At 33.6% G+C, this 22,257-nt stretch overlaps 1 protein-coding gene across 8 annotated transcripts in view; it reads left to right on the forward strand.

Annotated features, from left to right (window-relative positions):
* Positions 1 to 22,257, forward strand: part of CEP112 (centrosomal protein 112) — a 728,584-nt gene that overhangs the window by 68,639 nt on the left and 637,688 nt on the right. For 6 of the 8 annotated variants that reach the window (XR_012481126.1, XR_012481125.1, XM_074260574.1 and 3 more), the window contains exons 5-6: positions 7,220 to 7,316; positions 8,310 to 8,387. Coding sequence is in view for 6 of the 8 variants with exons in the window: in XM_074260574.1 (XP_074116675.1) it covers positions 7,220 to 7,316; positions 8,310 to 8,387 (175 nt within the window). In the remaining 2 variants the exon portion in view is untranslated. The remainder of the gene's footprint in view (positions 1 to 7,219; positions 7,317 to 8,309; positions 8,388 to 22,257) is intronic. The other 2 variants (XM_074260576.1, XM_074260578.1) reach the window with 1 other exon arrangement.

The following is a 22,257-nucleotide window of genomic DNA, read 5'->3' on the forward strand; positions in this document are numbered from 1 at the left end:
GTCTAATTCCACATAAGAGAATTCAACAAGTTAACAGTTGAACTTTTAGAAATAAATCCTACCGAAGTATGGATGGCATTCACAGAAACCCAGGCTAAGTTTGATTATTGCTCTTTTCCAACCTTGTTTGCTTCAAAGGGACTAGCTTTGCTGGGTGTGTCCTAACTGCAGGGAAGCCCTGTCAAGGTGGGTGGAGATAGATTAGTTAATCTGTTCAGTGGAGTTTTTTGAGAGGCAGTAACCGGACCTCAACTCTATAGTTTTCATTCCCTTTAGGCGTCCCTAAGAGAGAGAGAGATACGACAAAAACTTTTAATTTTGCCAAAGCTGTTCCATGATGTCTTAATGAGCAATACTTGGCTTGAGTGTAGAGCTCCAGACAGCATCAATCAAGTCCCGGGAAATTGAGCTGTCCACTTCGCTGATAAAGGGTGGGGGTTTGTGTTACCTTATGAACAGTAAATCAGGAAATAGAGGCAAGAGCAATATTGGTGTGTAGGTCTCTAGAGAGATGACAGTCAGTGGAGACAGCATCTTGATAAGAGATTCTGATACCTTGGATGGGAGAGGCATTCTGCTATTCTGAAACATAAGATCTTATCAAGTGTTCTGATAAAGAGGCAGGGGGAGGTTTTGCAGAACTAAGAGGCAGGAAAACTGAGGCAGGACTGAGTCAGGATAATTAGGGAAACTGAGTCAGGACAATAATAAACCAGACTAAAACTAGAAAATGCAAGGACTTGTGGCAAGGACCAGTTTCTCCCCAATAACCCCAGAATTATTATCATCGAACAGCACTCCTTATTCAGGGAGACACACAAGCCTCCCTATTTGAATCTCTGGAGTTGGGGGGCATCTCAGCCAGAGATGGACAGTCTTTAGGTGTGTGGTCATTTGTGCATTTAACTCGGCCTCTGCTGTGTAGCAGTGCTCAAGGTAGTCATGCTGCCCTAAGAGGGCACCTCAAGTCAGGGGCACCAAGAAAGAGAGAGGAAATGAAGTTGAGAACTTCATTCTCTCTTTCTCTCTGGGGCAGGACAGATTTCTGAGTAAATTATGCAATTAGATCAAGACAAGCCACCACAAACCATTAGAGTCCTATCGAAATACTGAAATAGTAATTAAGGAACTGGGATAGCTGGAAGGGAGAAACAGATCGGAGAGGCTGCCAGTCCCAGGACAGGTGTCTGATTTTGGTTGTTTCTAAAGAATAATCCCAAAGACTGAATAAGGAATTTCAAAGCTAAAACATAACCCAGCAAATTATAGTCTAATAAATTTTAAGCAAAGAATAAAATAGTTTCTAATTCAGCCTGAACTTAATGAAATAATATATCAGTTTTTCCCAATTTCCTGACCAGCTGAAATCTGTTTCCTTCCTCCCCAGCTTACAGAAATTAGCAGATCATGCATAACAGACTAGCAAATTTCCTGAAACAGCAATAGTCAAACAGTTTTATGCAGCAATAGTTAAAGTTTTTCTCATACATAGCAATAGTCAATTTTAGCAAGTCCCCCAGTTTTAACGAGTCTTAAAAAAATAGATCGATTAATTCGAAAGCGGGCTTATCTCAGAACCTTCTCTGCAGGAGGTGGGTGTGGAGAAATCCCATGTGACCCCTCCCTCTGTTAGAAGAAACAGGGGAAGGGGAAGGCAGCTAGCATTTACCTCAGGCTGAGGTACTTGATGCAGAGAATAGTGGTTGAGTGGAAGACAAAAGATCCTACTGCACCCATCCCTTTAGTGAGTAGGGTGTGGCGGGTTTGGTGCATTTAGAAAAGTCAGACCCTAATTGGAGATATGTGACTCCTGAAAAGAAAGTTGGGGGTTGGGCAAGTAGAGAGAGATTGGAATTCTGCATAGAATTCAGGTGTTAATTTAGCCATTCTCTAAAAGGCAGCTTGAGGGAGAATATATTCTTATTCTATATCCCTGGCTTCCTGGACTGAAATGCCAGAGAAGTTGAGGCAAGAGACAGATAGTTTAAGGAAACTGAAACAGTAAAAAAAAAAAAGAATTGTCGCACACCAGAACAGAGAAAGATTCTAGAGAGGCGCCAAATTAAAAGTAGTTAAGGAGTGTTTTTTAAAATAGTTTCAATCTCTCTTTTTAATTCACCCCTGCCTGCCTGAAGTCAGGATGGGGGAAAAAAAGGGGGAAATCAAACGAAACTATTCTCACTCTCTTAACAATTAATTTGCCTGGATTTGGAATTTTGTTCCCCAGCCAAAATTACAAAGATCTCCTTTCTGTAGTTCTAGACTGGCTGGGACTAGAACTAGAAAGGGCATCTTTTAATTGTCGGCATATGGGGCATAGAATGCCAATTGAGAGAAAAATAGGAGAGTGCACTAGGAGCTATTGAGACAGAGAAAGGCTTGAGCAATTTAAATTCTCTGTCTAGGCTTTGGAGAGCAGGTAAGTATGCCCTGAGGTTTAGTGAAAGGTTGCTACTGTTAAAAACTGTGAGGAGAGGCTCTGTTCTAATGCAGGATGACTAAATCAGAGAAACCAAGTCCCGTTTTAAAATGTATGGGACAAGCTAGTTCTCTGAGAATGCTGGAAGCCTTGGCTCCTTTAAGAGCCAGGTAAAAGCTATGGGAGGGGCGTTCAGAGTTGCATCAGAGCACCTTTTAAAAGTGAATAGGAGACTTTTCTAGTGATCTTGAAGAGTCCCCAAATCTCCCCATTGTACCCCAAAAAGGGGACAGGATGGGAGCATTTAAATGGCAGGTTGCCAAGCCACATGGGAGAGATTGGAAAAGAGAGAGAATGGGGGAAGGGAGAGATATTATCTTACCCAGTGCTTCTCTGGTGGCAAAGGTGAAGGCTCACACAGTTGGGTAGAGACACATCTCCAAGTTCACCCCGATCCATTGACCATCTCCTTGTGGCTACCATTACGGTGGAATGTGAGAGGGGCTCAAACATAGATTTCTCCCCCAGAAGAGATCAAGGAGACTGCGGGCCTGGGACCTGAGAGGGATGGCCACGTGGTGGAGTGAGGGGTTCTGAGAGACCTAAAAAGGGTAAGGTTAGTTTTCGGGGTAACAATTTTCAGGGTCCCTGTATGCAGGCTACCAAATGATGAGGGAAAGGAAGGGGGGAACCCCGTTTGTCGGCACACCCCTGTAAATGAATTTACAGGCCCGAAAACCTAGATTGATAAATAAAAGGTTTACTGTAGGAATTTGGAAGTAAAGTTTAGTTAGAAAGATGCCAGGGCTGAAGGTGGTCTCTGGACGGGTGGAACCCTTACATGGCCGGAAGGATACCATATGTTGGGGTGGAGGGAGGGCTCCTGCAAAGAGAGAGCTCCAGTTTGGCCCTTTTATACCTAAAAGGAGATGGGCAGTACCCAAGTTCTTGGCGGGCTTTTCAGTTAGCTCAGATCAGGTGGGGGCTGGGGGAAGCTGAGGAGATAGTGGGGGCTGGGCCCAGATATTCAAAAGGGTGCTTTTTGACCAAGATTTGTGAATCAAGGTCAGCCATGGGGGTTGGGCAATTAGAAAGGAATCTTAAAAGGACTTCAACTCCTATCAGGTTGAATATTAAATCTATATGGGATAATTGAGATTATAGTCTATTAGAAAAGACTGGGGTCAAGGGTACATGTAGAATGAGAAAGAAGTATATTGAGGATATTATTAAAGGAGTTTTAAATTAAGAGACTAGGAGATCAGAGAGTTCATAGCAAATGACTTACATTATTTCAGTAATCTAAGATATGATGTCCTTAACTGAGGGAATGAGAAGAATGTAATGTATAAGAAGCTTGAGGGAAGAAAGTTTATAATAGCTCCTTGTGGGGAATGAGATAGATAATATAATCTGCTGGAATAACTATTTTCTTTCAGTAGTAAGGGTTGAGTTGAAATAAATAGGATAAATGAACAGCACATATTTAGAAATGAATAAATTTGGATGATGGGGGTAATTCTGTACTGAATTGTGCCATTTCTTGTGCTGAGTTAGATCAAGGGAACAAGGAATTAAAGAGTAGAGAGGAATTGTATTGTTTAACTACAAGTTAATATTGGGAAGGAAAGAACCTGATCAGGGGAGAGGGACTGGACATTGTGATGCGGATGAAAAATAGATTTTAGTGATGTGAGGCATGGAGAGAAACTAAAAGTATTATAAAATAGTCTTAGCTTTTGATTAAGAAAGTAGTAGATTTAGAAAATTGTCTTCGTTTTTGATTAAGAAAGTGGTAGATTCAGGTTGTGTATAGTTGAGGCAAAATATGAGTAATTCATAGTAAAGGTGTGCTAATATGAGGGATAAATTCCTCTTGAGTAAGGTCTGGAGTGAAGCAGAAAAGAGCTAGATGTTGAATTTCTTGAGAAAAGGGAGAATGACTTGGGAGCTTATATACAAAAGCCAGCATGATCTATACATATTGAAAATTTTTAATGGTATACTTTAAGAGGAGGAGATATTGCAAAGTGATGGTGATAAAGAATCTGGAAGTGGCAGTGGGCAATAAAGTATATTCTGACTCCTCCTCTTGGACCAACACCTGTATGTGTATAGTGTGAGAGAAAGTAAAGCAAGGGGTGCTGACAAAGACCAGAGATGCAATGCTTTCAGGGAGAAGCCAGGTCTCTCCCAGTGAGATGGAGACAGAAGGACTATGAAGAGTTACAAAATGAGGGGAAAGTATGTTTTTTTATGACACAGAAATTCTAAAGGATATCGTGGAAGATAGGGAGAATTTGAGTGTGCCAAAGGAAGGTGATATAGAATAAGATGGGATATCTCCTAGTAATATAATACAAGGATCTGAGACCTATATCTTGTCACTGATACAAGTAGCAGCATACAAAGGCATGTCACCTTGGCAGTGAGCAACTCCTATGACTGGGATGCTTTCCCTGCTCCCTTTTAACTTCTCTGGCTTCCTTCAAGATTCAACTCCAATCTCACTTTCTTCAGGAAGTTTTTTCAATCAGCTAAAAATACCTACAAATTACTCTGTATATATCTTATATCTATCTATCTATGCAGATTTTCTTCTCCATTAGAATGGGAGCTCCTTGAGGACAGAATTATGTTTTTGCTTTCTAGTGATTATCTGTAATTTATCCAGTTTACATCTTGTGGTCCATAGTTTGTGTGTTGCCTCCTTCCTATGATTAAGCTTCTTTAGAGTAGGAAAGTATTCTTAGCATATGGGATAGTGCTGACTGGAGGAACCCTGAAACTGTCCTCTCTGACTATGGGGGGGAAGCCATGGGATGAACTCTTGAGAAACTCTCCTCTGGGAGAGTCCTGCCTCAGGGAATCAAGATAAAATGACTTCATTCTGTTATCTTGGTGGTGACTAGCTGCACCTCTATTGAGCTGAAAATTAGTCCAGGACCACTTCTGATAGTTTGAACTTAAGTGGTCTCATTCAATTGGAAATTAGGCCTGGGGCAGTGACATCACTGAAGGAATCTCATTCAATTGAAACTTCATTCTCAGATTTCCTATAAAAACACAATTTTAAACTCATAATTTGCAGAATGTCTGCATAGCTTGGCATAGCTGCCTGCCAGAACTCCTGCCTACTGTGAAGACATTCTCTTCTCAGTGAAAAGAGGTTATCGTTTTTTATTTCTTTGCCAGGAACCAGTTAATACTATGCTTTTTAAAAATTACTGGTTAATTTTTAAAATGTCGAACATTTAAGTACAGTTATATTTTTGAGTGTTATGTGTAATCATAAACATTTCTATATTTTTATTTAATACAAGAAGACTCGAACAAAAAAAGTGAAAAATAGTATGATTTACTTAAAGTTCTATAAGAAAATTTTAAGTAAATTGGTTCTTGCATATAGAAGGCTTGTGTAATGTGAAACTGACGAGTCATATTTTATCAACTGAACTTATTCATTTTTACTTTGCTGATTTCTGGATTACTTGATGAGATAAATAGGATATAAAAATCATATCCCTTGTATCCAGATAAAAATAACTCCCCTTCCTTTGTTCTGTATTACTTTCCAATTATTATAGAGATTGATACTTGATGGAGAGTGGCATACTTTTTAAAAAATCCTTTTTAATATAATTACAAAGATTTCAGAGAGTATTTTTATGTACTTAGCCTCAGAAGAACACCATATTTTATTGGGAAAATCCTGATTTGGTCTTGAGGCATAAAGTTGATCATTCTCACTGACTAGAAGATGGTTAGTTTTAATTTCTTTTCTTTTTTTTTACTAAAAATGCAACCTAATAGCTTTAAACAGAAACTTCAAGTCAGATTTTCTACACTATATATGATTCTGGATCATAGCTATTTAAAAGAGTATACATGCTTCCTAAAAGCTAAGCTGATCAACTTTTACTGTTTTTCCCTCAATAATATTTTATTTTCTCAAATACATGTAAAGACAGTTTTCAGCTTTCATTTTTTCTCCATAACTTCCCTCTCCCCAAGATAGTAAATAAAACCGATCAACTTTTAGCCGAATTAGTGAAGCTTAAATTTTAAATGAAGAATTTGGAAGACAATTCTGCAGCTTCTGACTTGCCTTCCAAGCAAATGACAGAGACTAAAGCCAATGAGCATTGTGTTACTTGGGGCATTTTACAAACCATTTCCTGACAAAGAATGTGATTACACATCCAACTTGGATTCAAGACATCTGAGTTTCAATATTGGTTTTGACCCTTAGTAGCTGTGTGTTTTCAGTGTTTGCTGAATCTCAGTTTATTTATGAAATGATGACAATGCTTGTAGTACCGTTATCATTGGATTATAAGGAAGGTGCTGTAAACCTTCAAGTGCTATATAAATATGAATTGTTATTATATATTTTTTTGAAGTGAAAAAATCTATGTGGTGTGTCCAGTTCATTCTTTTCTAGAATACTTGTCCCTTTTCTTCTCATATTTAACAAGAGAAGTTTCAAATATATTTATTATTTTGCTCTTGGATATATGATTTGTTCATAAATAAAGAAGTGAGCTTGTCAAAATAAAATGAGAAGTAGGACATTCAAGTAATGACTGGATTTAGGATGTGGATATTCTTTTGTGTAAATGAAATAAATTTCAAGTAATACATATTGATATTATGTTTCTTTTCTATTTACTATAGGAACATCATTTCTAAAATAGTGCTAATTCCACATAAATAAGAAATAATACAAAAAACTTTGTATATGTTAAATCAAATTAATTGAATTCCTCAAATTCTGATTGTTATTGTTTTGTGGTCTAGCAGTAAACAGCGATATACTGGGCAGCTGCGAATGAGATCACATTCTGTGAGTCCAGTACACAGATCAGAGGAAGAAAATCTTGCCACACATATTTCTGTAAGATCAGATTTCATTGTTATTAATTATTTCTTGTCTTTAAGAACTGAGTTTAATTCCAGTTTGGACAACTATTTTCATTGGTGTAGGGAACTCCCTGGGAAAGAATCTCTAACAATAGTCCTAGAGAGTTGCCAAGAGAATTGTCAGTTTAAGTGATTCACAGTTGGAATATCTTAGAGGAAATTCCTAAACCCATTTTTCTGTTGCTCTGAAATTGGTTCTCTATCCACCATGCCATGCTGCTTCCCTAAAAACAAAGTGATATGTCATCAGTTATCTCAGCATCTTTTTTTTGGGGGGGTGTGTAAATAACTAGTATTTTGTTAGTATTATTTTGTAAACTTACCTAAGTTGATGTATACATAAGTTTTTTCCTGAGTTGTACAATATAGTAGACCATTTGTGAATATCGCTAGGTCTCTGAATATCTGATTATCCTCAATTAACTACAGTTTTTTTTGGATTGGTAAATGTTTGATATAGTGAAATTTTTATTTATAAAAGAAGTAAAGACCTATCTTAATGGTCATAGAATGATAGAGAGGGAATTTAAAAACTGTTTAATGTTTGAAAACATATTTTTCCATACATTCCTAATGTTTGAATAAGGACAAATATTAGAATAAAGATATTCTTGGATACTAACACAAAACTTCCTTTTTAACAAATATGAGCTTTAAAAAAAATTAAATTGTGATGGCATGCAATTAAACATTTTGTAAAAGTGTAAAAGAAAAAAAGTAAAAGAAGTAAAAGAAAAAGGTCTGGTTAATTTAAATACTAAATTTAAATCATTAGTTATTAAGTCATATTATAATGAAATGTGTTATATCATTGCCCTAAGTGATAGTAATCTCTATTACTTTTATCAGAAATATCTTCCTTTAAGGTCAAAATCATCTCAGATAAAAAAAAAGAAGCATAAGACCTATGAAATTGTCTTTTATCTTTATTTATCCTAACTTTTCTTTTGAAATGTTCATATTTCAGAAGGATTATTCCAAAAAATTTTCAGTATCTGTGGATGACAGTGAACTTGAATCTCGACTTAATAGTTGGAACCTTGGGGTAAGAGAAATTTTATGATTTGATTTGATTTATTATTTTATTTATGGTATGTTGAATAGAACCAGTTTTTAAAGTTGCCTATGTAGAACAAATATTTTAGAACCAAGTGCTTAGCACTGGAAGATGCAATAGAAAAGACTGCTGTACTTGGAAGATTTTGATGAATATTATAGTAGATCCCAGTTATGGGATCATAGGCAAATTATTTAAACTCTCATAGTCTTAGTTTTCCTGGTTGTAATGGCATAAGGCTTCTTTTACTACCTACTTTGTAACATTATTGTGAGCAAAGCACTTTGTAAAGTTTAAAGCACTATAGGACATGAGTTATTCTTAGCTCTGGGATGGTGTTTCAGAAATAAATTATTGCCATGGCCCTTAGGAAGTTTACAGTTTTATTGGAAAGGCAGACACAGATGAAAATTTAAGTAACAGTAAAGCCTGGTTATGACTGTCTAAGTGATTTATCCTTATTAATGGGTGGTTTGGGAGTATAGGAGAAAAAGAGATGTTTATAGACCAGAATGATTAGGAAGTAATTCATGCATTGGCTTTTAGGGATTGTGTGAAAAGAAAGTTAAGGCAGGATTTAGAAGTAAAAATTTGAGGGTAAGAATGGATACAGTCATTCCTATGAGGCATGCCATACAAGATTAATTCATCACATAATTGTTAATTACCTACTATGTGCATAGAATCATGGGAATAAGATTATAGGCCATCTGGCCAAAAAGAGGAAATAGATAAGGAATTTTGGAAATAGATCACAAGCCTGGACCAGAGACATGGTACAGTAGAGATGAATGAAATAGAGACTTCCTCCCTCCCAGACTTCTATTAGAACTCTTCCTTAGCTAAAATCAGAGCAACTAATAACATCTTTAGTTGCCTTAGTAATTTAATCTTTTAAAAAATAGAGGAACCAATAAGAGGTAATTCCATTTCACACTGACAGGGAAAATCTGGTTGCTCTTTTAGAAATGATGGATTTCTTGTTGCAAGTATTGTCTCTTCCTAGAATTTGTGGTAGAGAAGTAGAGGAAATTCAGTTATAATATGCATTCTAAATATAGGAAAGCATATTTCAGAGGGTTCAAGCAGAAAAATAAATAGTAGCTCTTGGTCTAAAATTCTATAGACAGGAATAAAAAATGCTCAGGAATCAAATTCTGAAGACATAAACAATCTTAGTGAAGAATTAAAATGGAATTTCTCTGAATATGTGGATTAATCAGAGATTTACTAGCCAAATTAGATTAAAAAATATATATAGAAAATGGTTATAAGGCCTAGTTATGGAATGAACAGAAGAGTATAGCATGTCTTTATAAACAGTATTAGCTCAGAATGAGCTGAGACTGGTGAGGAAAAATAAGGACAAATTGAAAGTTGTCAATATCCTTAAACCATAGTGCTCAGAAGTGAATGAATACAGTATACCAGTTAAGTGATGTTGAGAGTAGAGTACTGTGGGATTATCATCTACCTATTCCTAGAAACTGTGCTTCTCTTGATGCAAACCAAGATGGCATTACCTTTTTTTGTTTGTTTGTTTTGTTTTGTTTTGGCTGTATTTTAAGGAAATGAAGGAAATGAGGAGTGGGGCACCTGCTTGAGGGCAATTTGCCCTTGATAACTAACAATTGAGAGAGAGCAGAACTTCTCCATTATCTGTTGCTTCTATTTTATTTTCCAAGGACAATCACCTTTGCAGGAGAAAAAAAAATGACAAGGATTTAATATTTAGGCTAGGTAAGGAGATAGCAGGACAATACCCAGTTGCCTTGGATGAATTCAGTCTACTGGCCTTTGATGAATTATATACGTGCACGCGCACGAGCACACACACTTTGGTTAGTAAAATAAAAGACAGATGTAATTGCTGTCACTACCATTGTTATAGAAAAGGGAGGAGGTACTCAAAAATAGAAGAACAGATGTCCGTATTTTGCAAAAAGAGAAGACATTCTGCAAACTGTTTAGTAGTGAGCTTGACTTTTTTTGAGAAATTCTAGGATACCTCACTAAAGAATTAGTTAAGAAATATTCAGAAAGGGAAGAAGCGATTATAAAGAGCCAGATTATAAAGACCAAGAATAGGTCATGCCAGATTAACCTCATTTTAAAAGAAAAATAGGAATATTAATGCTCTTCTAAATGCTCACTAGTACTTTCTATGCTCAGTTATGTTAGAAAAGGCCAGAATTGACTTTAGGGATCATTTGCTCCAATGCCCTCATTTCAAAAATAAAGATACTGAGGTTCAGAGAAATTTAGTGATTTGTCTGAACTTTAGAATTTGAACCTAGATCCTTTTAGCTAGTACTCTTGGCCCTGGCCATATCCATTCTCTTTATTTCAGATATGGTATGGCTCCTGAAACTCAATTCCTCTCATGGCTCATCTTTGTTCTTCTTATGCCAGCGCTTAATCAATGCCTTTTGCTTTTTGCAGGGTTGGGAGAGGCCGGGAAAGGTTGTTTCAGTGTGATTCTCTATTGTCTACATGGGTCCTAATTTAGAGCTCCGTTGAATAAGGCAACATACTGTCAGATCTCCCTAACTTTGTTCTCAAGTGGTTGGGCAATATCATTATTTTATACTTATATAAAGTATATATGTAAGTATAAGTATATACTTATGAGGAAAGTGTGCCAACAGAGTTGTTGTAGTAGAGGGAATCTCAAGATAGATCTAAGACTCAAATGCACAAATTAGCTTCTGTCTTAAATAATATAGAGACTGAGTGGAGGTGGAATTCACAGTATGTGCCTTCAGAATGAAGATTCTTCTCTGCTAATTCATAAGGATTTTATTTTATTTGGAGTTTCTTTTTTGTGTCCTTTTGATTCAGCTTTAATATGATTCATAATCTGTTGAGACCCTGGATCTGTTAGAGTCAGCCAGAGTCAGGATAAGTAAAAGTCTTTATTCTTGGTTTAGATTAGATCTAGCAATCTCCACATCTCTTTCCTCTCTCTCCACTGCAAGAGAATGACCCTCCTCCTCCTATTCCACCTACCAATATCACTTCCCCTTCTTTGTCTACACCCATGGATCAAGCCAGCAAAGAGGTGAGTAGGTTCATCCTCCAAACATGTTAATAGAGAATTGTCCAATTGGCAATTAACCTCACGTGCTCGGCCATCCAAGTGCATCTGCTCAGTTCTAGCCCTCTACAATAATCCCTCCCTCATTCCCATCCCCCATTTTTATTAAAGAAGCATTTTTATAAAGAAATATTAAAGAAGGTTGGAGAAAGTGATTCACTATCTTGTTGGTAGCATGAATTAGAGGGCTTTAATGAATCACTTAACTTCACTATACCTAGATTTTTTATTTGGAAAGTCAGTTTATAAGAATGTCATCTTTGAGCTTATTTCCTACTATAATATTTTATATCCATTTGAAGTTGGCTTAAATAATTGTTATCTATTCCTTTGTATTTGAAGGGAAGCTCATGATTTCCCAAGGTTCTTTGAAGCTTTGGGGCAAGTAATCTATTATACTTCCTAGGAAATTGTAGATGCTTTGTAACTTATGAAGGAAATCTGCTTTATCATTTTATTATCTATATAGCCTGTATCTTGAATTTTATTCACCAAGTTATATATTGAGTTGTATGGTATTTTAAATAGTCCTTAGCCTGTGGACTATGAATTTTTATGCATATCAAGCTTTGTCATTTTGACCTATAATTCCATTAAAATATGTAGCATGATAGTAAATAGTAATCATATTTTCTTTAGACTGAAGATCTTGTCACCCACATAAATGCATTGATATTTTTAAAAGGCATATAGATAGTAATGTAATTACCTCATCATTTCAAAGAATCTTTGATTCCATCTATGTGGGTACTAGCTTGACCAGATCAGATAGCAATCTGTCTAGGCTCTTCAGTACTAGACTCTTGTTTGTGTTCTATAAATCTTCCATAGTTGCTAACTTCAGCATGCTTGGGGCTTTGTCTGGATCTATTAACATTATGTGGATATCAGTGGAGATCATAACTATATGATTGCTCCATCTTCTTTTCCAGTCATAAATCTCTCTGTTTAGATACTTTATGTGGCTTGTCCTAGTCATTTCCTTAAAACCTTCGTTTTAAATTTTAATTTTTCTCCAATTAATAAGACTTTACTTTTCTCTTCTTGTTCCCTTCCCTGTTATTTGTTTATTTTAAAAAAAAGACTTTATAATAAATATGCATAGTTAAATGAAGCAAGTTGAGTCTTATTTCCTCTATAAAGAAATGAGTATAATACTTCCAATTTGGTCCTCTGAAATGCTGATTTGTCATTTCATTGTTCCAAATTCTGAAGTCCTTCCAATATCATTTTTTCTTTAAAGTTTTATTGTATAAGTTGTTCTGGTTTTACATACTTCATTTTGCATTAATACATAGAGGTCTTCCCAGTTCCCTCTGAAGAGATACATTTTATCATTTCTTTTTTGCCCAGTGATATTCCCTTACATTCATAGTCATTCACCAATAGGTAGATACTTGATTAGTTTTCAGATTTTCATATCTATAAAAGAACTACTAGAAATAATTTTTGTACATAAAAGAGCATTTCTTCTTTCTTTGATTCATTTGAAGTGTCTCCCTAGTAGTTATATCACAAAGTACAAGGATGTGTATAGGTAAATGACATTTTGGTCATGCCAGCTTCCACCAGTGATGAATTTGTATGCCTGTTTTCCTATAGCCCCACCAACATTTGTCATTTTCTTTTCTTTTCTTTTCTTTTCTTTTCTTTTCTTTTCTTTTCTTTTCTTTTCTTTTCTTTTCTTTTCTTTTCTTTTCTTTTTTTTTAATAACTCCCAATTTGACTTGTGTGATGTAGAATCTCAGTTTTGTTTTCATTCTCATTTTTCTAGTTATTGGTAATTTGGAGTACTTTTCATTTATTGATGGTTTGTACTTCCTTTGAAAACTGCCTATTCATATTTTTGGGCCATTTATCATTTGAGGAATGTCTTTTAGATTTATGGATTTGAATTAGTTTCTAATATATCTTGGATGTAAGATCTTTATCTAAGACATTTTCTTCAAAGATTTTTTCCCGTTACCTATTTCTCTTCTAATTTTAATTGAAATTTTTTGTGCATGAACTTTTAAATTTTATGTAACCATAGTTACCCATATATTTTTTTTTAAGTGATCTCTGCCCCTTGTTTGCTCATTAACTCTTCCTTTATTCAAAGTTCTGAAAGATAATTTCTTTCTTGCATTCTGTCTTGCTATATGATATGAAATGTTGGGCTATACCTAATTTTGCCGCTTTCCCAGCATTTTTCTTAAAGAGTGAGTCCTTGCCCCTGCAACTAGGTTCTTTGTATTTCATTGTGTTATTGTACTCATTTTCTTTTGTATATATTGTACCAAATTGGTTCCTATGAACTATTTTCTAACTAGTAGCAAACATTTTTTAAATTTAAGTTTTATTATTTTGAACCACCAAGTAAGTATTGTAGTATTCAGTGATTAAATATATGATTCAGTTGTTTCAATATACAAAGAATAGAAAAAGAAACTTGCATATCTGTTCCATGTTTAGATTGCTTTTCCCTCTAAGTATATGGGAAAGTTTTCATATCCTTTTTTAATGGTTATTTTATTTTAAATTTATGGGATAAAACAACAATTTCCATAACAATAAAATAAAAAAAAGATTATTACACATGAAATTGCGGAATGTATTATATAATGTGCTAATCCTTTTAAGTATATAATAGTTATCATGTAAATTTATTTTTTCTTTCCCTTCTCTCTAAAGATTTTTCCCTCCTCTCTAAAGATGACTGCCAATATGAATGAATATATATATATATATCAGTTCTTTCTCTGGAAGTAGATAGTATCTTCATTTATATGTCTTTTTTAGTTAATTTGGGAATTTATCATAGTCAATATGACTTAGTTGTTCTCAAAGTTGTTCTTAAAATAGCATTGCTATTACTGTATACAAAGTTTTCTTCATTCTGCTCATTTTCTTTTTCATTTTTTCATGCAAATCTTTCCATGTTTTTTTAAGATCACTGAGCTCATCATTTCTTATAGTATAGTAGTAGTCCATCACAGTCATACACTACAAAGAATTTGTTCAGCCAATCCCCAATTGATAAGCATTCCCACAATTTCCAATTCTTTGCCATCATAGAGCTGCTATAAATATTTTAGAACCCCCCCCCAAATCCTTTTCCATAATCATCTTTGGAAATAGCCCTAGTAACGGTATTGCTAGGTCCAAGAGTATAGGCAGTTTAATAACTCTGGGAATAATTCCAGAAGTATTAGTGCACTGCTTTCTCTAGTCCCTTGCAACATTTGATGTTTTCCCCTTCAATCATTTTATTCAATGTCGTAGGTGTAAAATTATATTTAAAGACTGTTTTAATTTGTACTTCTAATAATAATTTAGAACATTTTTTTCATATGACATAAAATGTTTTGATTTCTTCACTGGAAAACTACCTGTTCATATCTTTTAACCATTTATTAATTCAGGAATCTTATAGATTTGACAAAGTTCTTTATATATTTGGGATGTAAGACCTTTATCCGAGAAACTGCCTATAAAATTCTGCTCCAACCCTACAATTTTTTGCTTTTTTTAAAATTGCCTACATTTGTTTTATTTGTATAAACCCTTTTTATTTTTAAATTTTTTTCTACTAGCTTTTTATTTTCAAAATACATGCAAAAATAGTTTTCAACATCCACTCTTGAAAAACCTTGTGTTCCAAAATTTTTTTCCTTTCTTTCCCCCTTCTCTTTCCCCTAAACAACAAATAATCCAATATAGGTTAGACATGTGCAGTTCTTCTATACATATTTCCACATTTCTCATGCTGCACAAGAAAAATAAGAACAAAAAGGAAAAAAAATGAGAAAGAAAAAAATCAAGCAAACAACAACAAAAAAGGTGAAAATTATTATGTTGTGATCCACATTCAGTCTTCACAGTCTACTTATTGGATGCAAATGGTTCTCTCCATCACTAGTCTATTGGAATTGGCCTGAATCGCCTCATTGTTGAAAAGAGCCATGTCTATCAGAGTTGATCATCACATAATCTTGTTGTTGCTGTGTATGATGTTCTCTTGGTTCTTGGTCACTTCATTTAGTGTCAGTTTATATATGTCTCTCCAGGCCTTTCTGACATCATCCTGCTGATTGTTTTGTTTTTTTTTTTAGAACAATAATATTCCATAACATTCATATACCATAACTTATTCAGCCATTCCCCAACTGATGGACATCCATTCAGTTTCCAGTTCTTTTTTTTTTTTTTTTCCCCTTAGGCTAGGGTTAAGTAACTTGGCCAGGGTCACACAGCTAGGAAGTGTTAAGTATCTAAGATCATATTTAAACTCGGGTCCTCCTGAATTCAAGGCTGGTGCTCTATCCACTGCGCCACCTAGCTGCCCCACATATAAACCCTTTTTAATTTAATGTAATCAAAATTATTATGTACCTCACTATTTTCTATCTCTTGGGTATTCATAAATTGTCAGCCTGAGTCCATAAGTCTGATAAGTAATATTTTCTGTGTTCTACAGATTTTCTTGTAATCTATGTCTTTATATCTAATTCATGTATCCATTTTGATTTTATTTTGGTAAAATATGTAAGATATTGATCTCTTCTCAAATTTTGCCACACTGCTTTCCAGTTTTCCCAACTAATTTTTTTTTTACTAAATAATGAATTCTTATCTCTAAATCTTCTCTTTACATTTGTCAAACATAATGTTACTATATTTACTTGCTGCTATAAATTGAATATCTCCTTTATTCAGATCTTTACCCAGCCAATGCCAGATAGTTTTGATAATTACTGCTTTATAATATAATTTAAGATTTGATATTTTAAAGCTCTTTACATATTTTCATCATTTCCTTATATATCTTGGCTTTTCTTTCAAGTGAATTTTGTCATCATTTTCAGTTTAGGTAAAATTATCATTTTATTATATTGGTCCTGCCTATCCATGAAAAAATTCCTTCAATTATTTAAATTATTTTATTTGTATAAATTTTTTAATAATCTTATTTATATAGTTACTGGGTTTGTTTTGATAGCTGTACTCCTATGTATTTTATGTGGTCTAGAGTTATTTTAAATGACATGTCTCTAACATTTCTTCCTGATAGGGTTTTATTTTATTTATAACACATAGGAATGCTGTTGATTTATTTGCATTTACTTTATATCCTGCTATTTTGTTTAAAAATATTAATCTTTTCAACTAATTTTTTTAGTTGGGTCTTTGGGGTTTTTGTCTGCAAAAAGAGATACTTTTATTACCTCATTCCATATTCTGTCTTTTAAAATTTCTTTTTCTTCTCTTATTGCTATTGCTAGGATTTCCAATACAATACTGAATAATATTGTTGACAATGAGCAACATTTTTCATGACTGATTTTATTGGGAAGGCTTATAGTTTAGCCTTATTACAAATACTGCTTGCTAATAATTTTAGATAAATGCTTTTTATCAATTTAAGAAAAAACTCATTCCTACTCTTATTTCCAAATGTTTTTAATAGAAATTAGAATTGTATTTTATCAGAAGCTTTTTCTGCATCTACTGACACAATCATATCATTTATCTTTTATTATTGATACAATCGTGTTAATAGTTTTATTTATGTTAAAGTACTCTTGCCTTTCTGGGATAATCCCATTTGGTCATAATGTATAATCTTTATAATATGTTGTTGTAATCTTTTAGCTAGTATTTCATTTAGGATTTTTGTATACATATTCATAAGTGAAATTGGCCTATTATTTTCCTTCTCTATTTTTACTCTTCCTGGTTTAGCTATCAGTATCACATTTGTTTCATAAAAAGAATTGGGTAGAGGGCAACTAGGTGGCACAGTGCATTGAGCATCAGCCCTGAATTCAGGAGGACCTGAGTTCAAATTTGGCCTCACTTAACAATAGTTATCTAAATAGTTATCTCATTTAAATCTTAACACTTCCTAGTTTTATGACCCTGGGCAAGTCACTTAATCCCAATTGCTTCAGGAAAAAAAAAAGAAAAGAAGAGAAAAGAAAAGAATTGGGTAGGATCCTTTCTTTGTATATTATTCAGATTTATTTATTTAATATTGGAATTAGCTAATTTTTAAATGTTTGATAGAATTCATTTGTAAATCCATCTAGTCTTGGTACTTTTTTTCCTTAGTAAACTCATTTATGGCCTGTTCAATTTCTTTTTTAATAATATACATTCTGTTTCTTCTTTTGCTAATCTAAGCAATTAATATTTTTGCAAACATTTTCCAATTTTACTTAAATTATTAAATCAATTGGTTTATAGTTGGATAAAAGGACTCTATTTCTTTAATTTCATATTTATTGGTAGTATTTTACTTTTTTACTTTTTAATATTACAGATTTGTTTTTTTCTTTTTAAAAATCAAGTTAATCAATATTTTATCTATTTTTATTATTTCAACATAGTCAACTCTTAAGTTTACTTATTTATTCAGTTTTTAATGCTGTCTTATTAATTCCATCTTTAATTTTTAGGATTTTCAATTTGTGTTTAATTAGGGATTTTTAATATTTTTTTAAAAATTGCTTACCTAGTTCACTGGTCTGCTCCTTCTCTGTTTTATTGATGTAAACATTTTGAGTTATACATTTGAGATATTCATTTTCCTCACATTACTACTTTTGCTGTATCTCACAGGTTTTGATATGTTGTCTCATTATTATCATTCTCTTCACTGAAATTGTTTCTATGATTTGTTTAATGTTTAACATTTAATAACACATTTAACACATTTATTCTCTAAGATTAGGCTATTTAATCTTCAACTCATTTTAAATTTACATTGATGTGGTTCCTTATTACATACAACTTATATTGAATTGTGATCTGAAAAAATAATTTTGATATTTCTACTTTAAACTATAAAATTTATATGCTCTAATATAATCAGTCTTTATAAAGGTACAACGGACTGCTGTAAAATAAAAGTATACTCCTTTTTATTTTCATTCTATTATCCCTAGATATTTATCTTATCTAGCTTATCCAAAATTCTATTCCCTTCCTTGATTTCATTCTTAGTTATTTTTTGGTTAGATTTATTTACCTCTGAGAGGGGCAGAATAAAGTCCTCCACTTTTATAGTACTATTATCTTCACCTGTCAGTCATGTAACTTTTCATTTTAAAATTTAGATAACTACTGTATTTGATATGTAGATTCAGTGTTGATATTGCTTCATTGTCTATGTGATTTTTTTTAAACCAAATTTAGTTACACTATTTGTGTCTTTTAATTACATCTACTTTAACCATAATTTTGTTTGACCTCATGATTGCTACCCCTCCTTTTTTTTGCATTAGCTCAAGCATAATAACATTCTGTGCCAACCCTCCATTTTTAACTTTTGTGTATATCTCTCATTATTTTTTTTATTATTATAGCTTTTTATTTACAAGATATATGCATGGGTAATTTTTCAGCATTGACCCTTGCAAAACCTCCTGTTCCAACTTTTCCCCTCCTTCTCCCCACCCTCTCCCCCAGATGGAAGCTAGACCAACACATGTTAAATATGTTAAAGTATATGTTAAATACAATATACGTATATATATATCCATACAGTTATTTTGTTGCATAAGAAGAATCGGGCTTTGAAATAATGTAAAATTGACCTGAGAAGGAAATCAAAAATGCAAGTGGACAAAAACAGAAAGATTAGAAATGCTATGTAGTGGTTCAGACTCATTTCCCAGAATTCTTTCACTGGGTGTAACTGGTTCTATTCATCATTGAGCAAATGGAATTGATTTGGTTCATCCCATTGTTGAAGAGAGCCAAGTCCATTAGAAGTGATCATCATATAGTATTGTTGTTGAAGTATATAATGATCTCCTGGTCCTGCTCATTTCACTCAGCATCAGTTCATGTAAGTCTCTCCAGGCATTTCTGAAATCCTCCTTCTGGCTACTTCTTACAGAACAATAATATTCCATAACATTCATATAACCACAATTTATTCAGCCATTGTCCAATTGAGGGGCATCCACTTAATTTCCAGTTTCTAGCCACTACAAAGAGGGCTGCCACAAACATTCTTGCACATACAGGTCCTTTTCCCTTCTTTAAGATCTCTTTGGGATATAAGCCCAAGAGTAACACTGCTGAATCAAAGGGTATGCATAGTTTGATAACTTTTTGAGCATACTTCCAAATTGCTCTCCAGAATGGCTGGATGTATTCACAATTCCACCAACAATGTATCAGTGTCCTTGTTTTCCCACAACCCCTCCAACATTCAGCATTATCTTTTCCTGCCATCCTAGCCAATCTGAGAGGTGTATAGTGGTATCTCAGAGTTGTCTTAATTTGCATTTCTCTGATTATTAAATGTTTCTTGTAAACCAGGGGTTCTCAAACTATGGCCCACGGGCCAGAAGTGGCCCACTGAGGATGTTTATGTGGCCCACCAAGTTATGGTAAATGGGCTGAGGGGTGGAGACAGAGTGTGAGTTTTTGTTTTTACTATAGTTTGGCCCTCCAACAGTGTGAGGGACAGTGAACTGGCCCCCTATTTAAAAAGTTTGAGGAACACTGTTGTAAACAATTTGGGTTCTGATTTTTAATACATTATCCTATGTATTTCTATTTTATGGGGAAGTTTATCTCATTCACATTCAAAGTTATAAATGAATTTCCCTCATCATATTTTTATTCACTGTTATCCTTTCTCATCCTTTCTTTTTATCCTATTCCTGTTGCCTTATCTTTTCCCCTTACTCTCCTATTCCACCCATTCCTCAAAGAGTCCCTTTCTTATCCTCTTCCGAAAAGTCCCTTCCCCTTATTCCCAAGTTCTCTTATCTATCTACAAGTCCAAAAGACTTAAAGCCCTTCAGATGTACACTTTGTTTTCTCTTCAACCCTGATCCAATGAGATCTCTTTTCATTATTGTCCTGCTTTGTCTGTTTTGTATTAACCCTTGTTCTATTCTCTTAGGTACAATTACCAATTTTTTTTTTTTTTTACATTCCAATTTATTTTTTATTTATTTTAGGACATACTTTTCTTTTAAAATTTTGAATTCCAAATTCTCCCTCTCTCTTCTTCCCATCTTCATATCCATCCACTGAGAAGGCAAGCAAGATGATATCAATTGTACATAAGAAACCATGCAAAACAATAATACATCGCAATCATATAATACAACTTGTTCAGCTATTCCTCAAATGAAGAGCATCTCCTCTACTTTCAATTTTTTGCTGCTATTAAAAATCCTGATATATATGTCCTTTTCTTTTTCCTTTGATCTCTTTGAGATACCTCTTAGTGGTATTGATAGGTCAAAATGTATGTATAATTTTAGATCCCTTTGGAAATAGTTCCAAATTATTCCCCAGAATGGTTGGAGCAGTTCATTACTCCACCAGCAGTTCATTAGTATACTTGTTTTTCCCTCATTCCCTCTATAGTTATCATTTCTGATGGGTGTGAGGTAGTACCCCAGGATTGTTTTAATTTGTCTTTCTCTGATCAATAGTAATTTATAGCATTTTTTCACATGAATATAGATAGCTTTTATTTCTTCTTCTGGAAAACTGCCTGTTTATATTCTTTGACCATTTATCAATTAAAGAAAGACTTTTCTATAAATTTGACTCTATTCTGTGCCCAGTTTGTTGAAAAATGAAGTCTTAGAAACTTGTTATAAAATTTTTTGGATATTACTTCATAATCTATGGTACCTCTTAGCATAATTTACTTTCCCTGATTATCTCTTTTAATTAAGTCTATTTTAGCTTTCACTTTATCTAGGATCATGATTGTTATTCTACTTTTTTTTTCTTTAGCTAAAGCATATTAAATTTTATTTCAACCCTTTATTTTAACTCTTTGAATATTTTTCTTTTTCAAGTGTGTCTCTTGTAAGCAACATATTGTTGGATTCTAATTTTTAATGCATTCTACTATCTGCTTCACTTCTTTGGGTGAACTCATACCATTTACATTCATAGTTATGATTATCAACAATTTATTTCCTTCCATCTCATTTTTTGTTTTCTTCTCTCTTTTTTATTTTGTCCCTTCTCAAAAATCTATTTTGCCCCTTCTCAAAAATCTATTTTGCTTCTAAACATTACTTTCCCTTAATCTGCCCTCCTTTTTGTCATGCTCTCTTTTCTTTTATCCTCTTTTTCTCCTATTTTCTTATTGGTAAGTTAAAATTTTATATACAGTTGAGTGTACATTGAACCAATTTTGATGAGAGGGAAATTTAATCATTGCCCATTATCTCCCTACTCCCATTTTTCCTTCCATTATAAAAGCTCTTCTTTATGCAACCATTTTTATGGAAAAAATTTCCCCATTCTATTTCTTCGTTTCTGCTTTTCTCTATACATCTACCTTTCTCACTCTTTTATTCTTTTACATATCATTCCAACTTAATTGATTCACACCCATACCCTCTCTCTTTTTACTCCTTTTAGCTGCCCTAATAATGATAAAATTCTTAGGAATTACATGTATTATCTTTCCACATAGAAATATAAATGATTTTACCTTATTAAGTCCATTATGATTATTTTTTCATATTTATCTCTTTTGCTTCTCTTGAGTCTTATATTTCTTTTTCTTGTCTTTCTTTTCTTTCTTTCTTTCTTTTTTTTTTTTTTTTTTTGCACTGAGGCAATTGGGGTTAAGTGACTTGCCTAAGGTCAGTATTAAGGAAGTATTAAATGTCTAAGATCAAATTTGAACTCAGATCCTCTTGACTTCAGGGCTGGTGCTTTATTCCACTGTACCACCTAGCTATCCTGAGTCTTGTATTTCAATGTCAAATTTTCCTTTTTTTT

This window comes from Sminthopsis crassicaudata, chromosome 4 (genome assembly GCF_048593235.1).
Source record: "Sminthopsis crassicaudata isolate SCR6 chromosome 4, ASM4859323v1, whole genome shotgun sequence".
Lineage (NCBI taxonomy): Eukaryota > Metazoa > Chordata > Mammalia > Dasyuromorphia > Dasyuridae > Sminthopsis > Sminthopsis crassicaudata.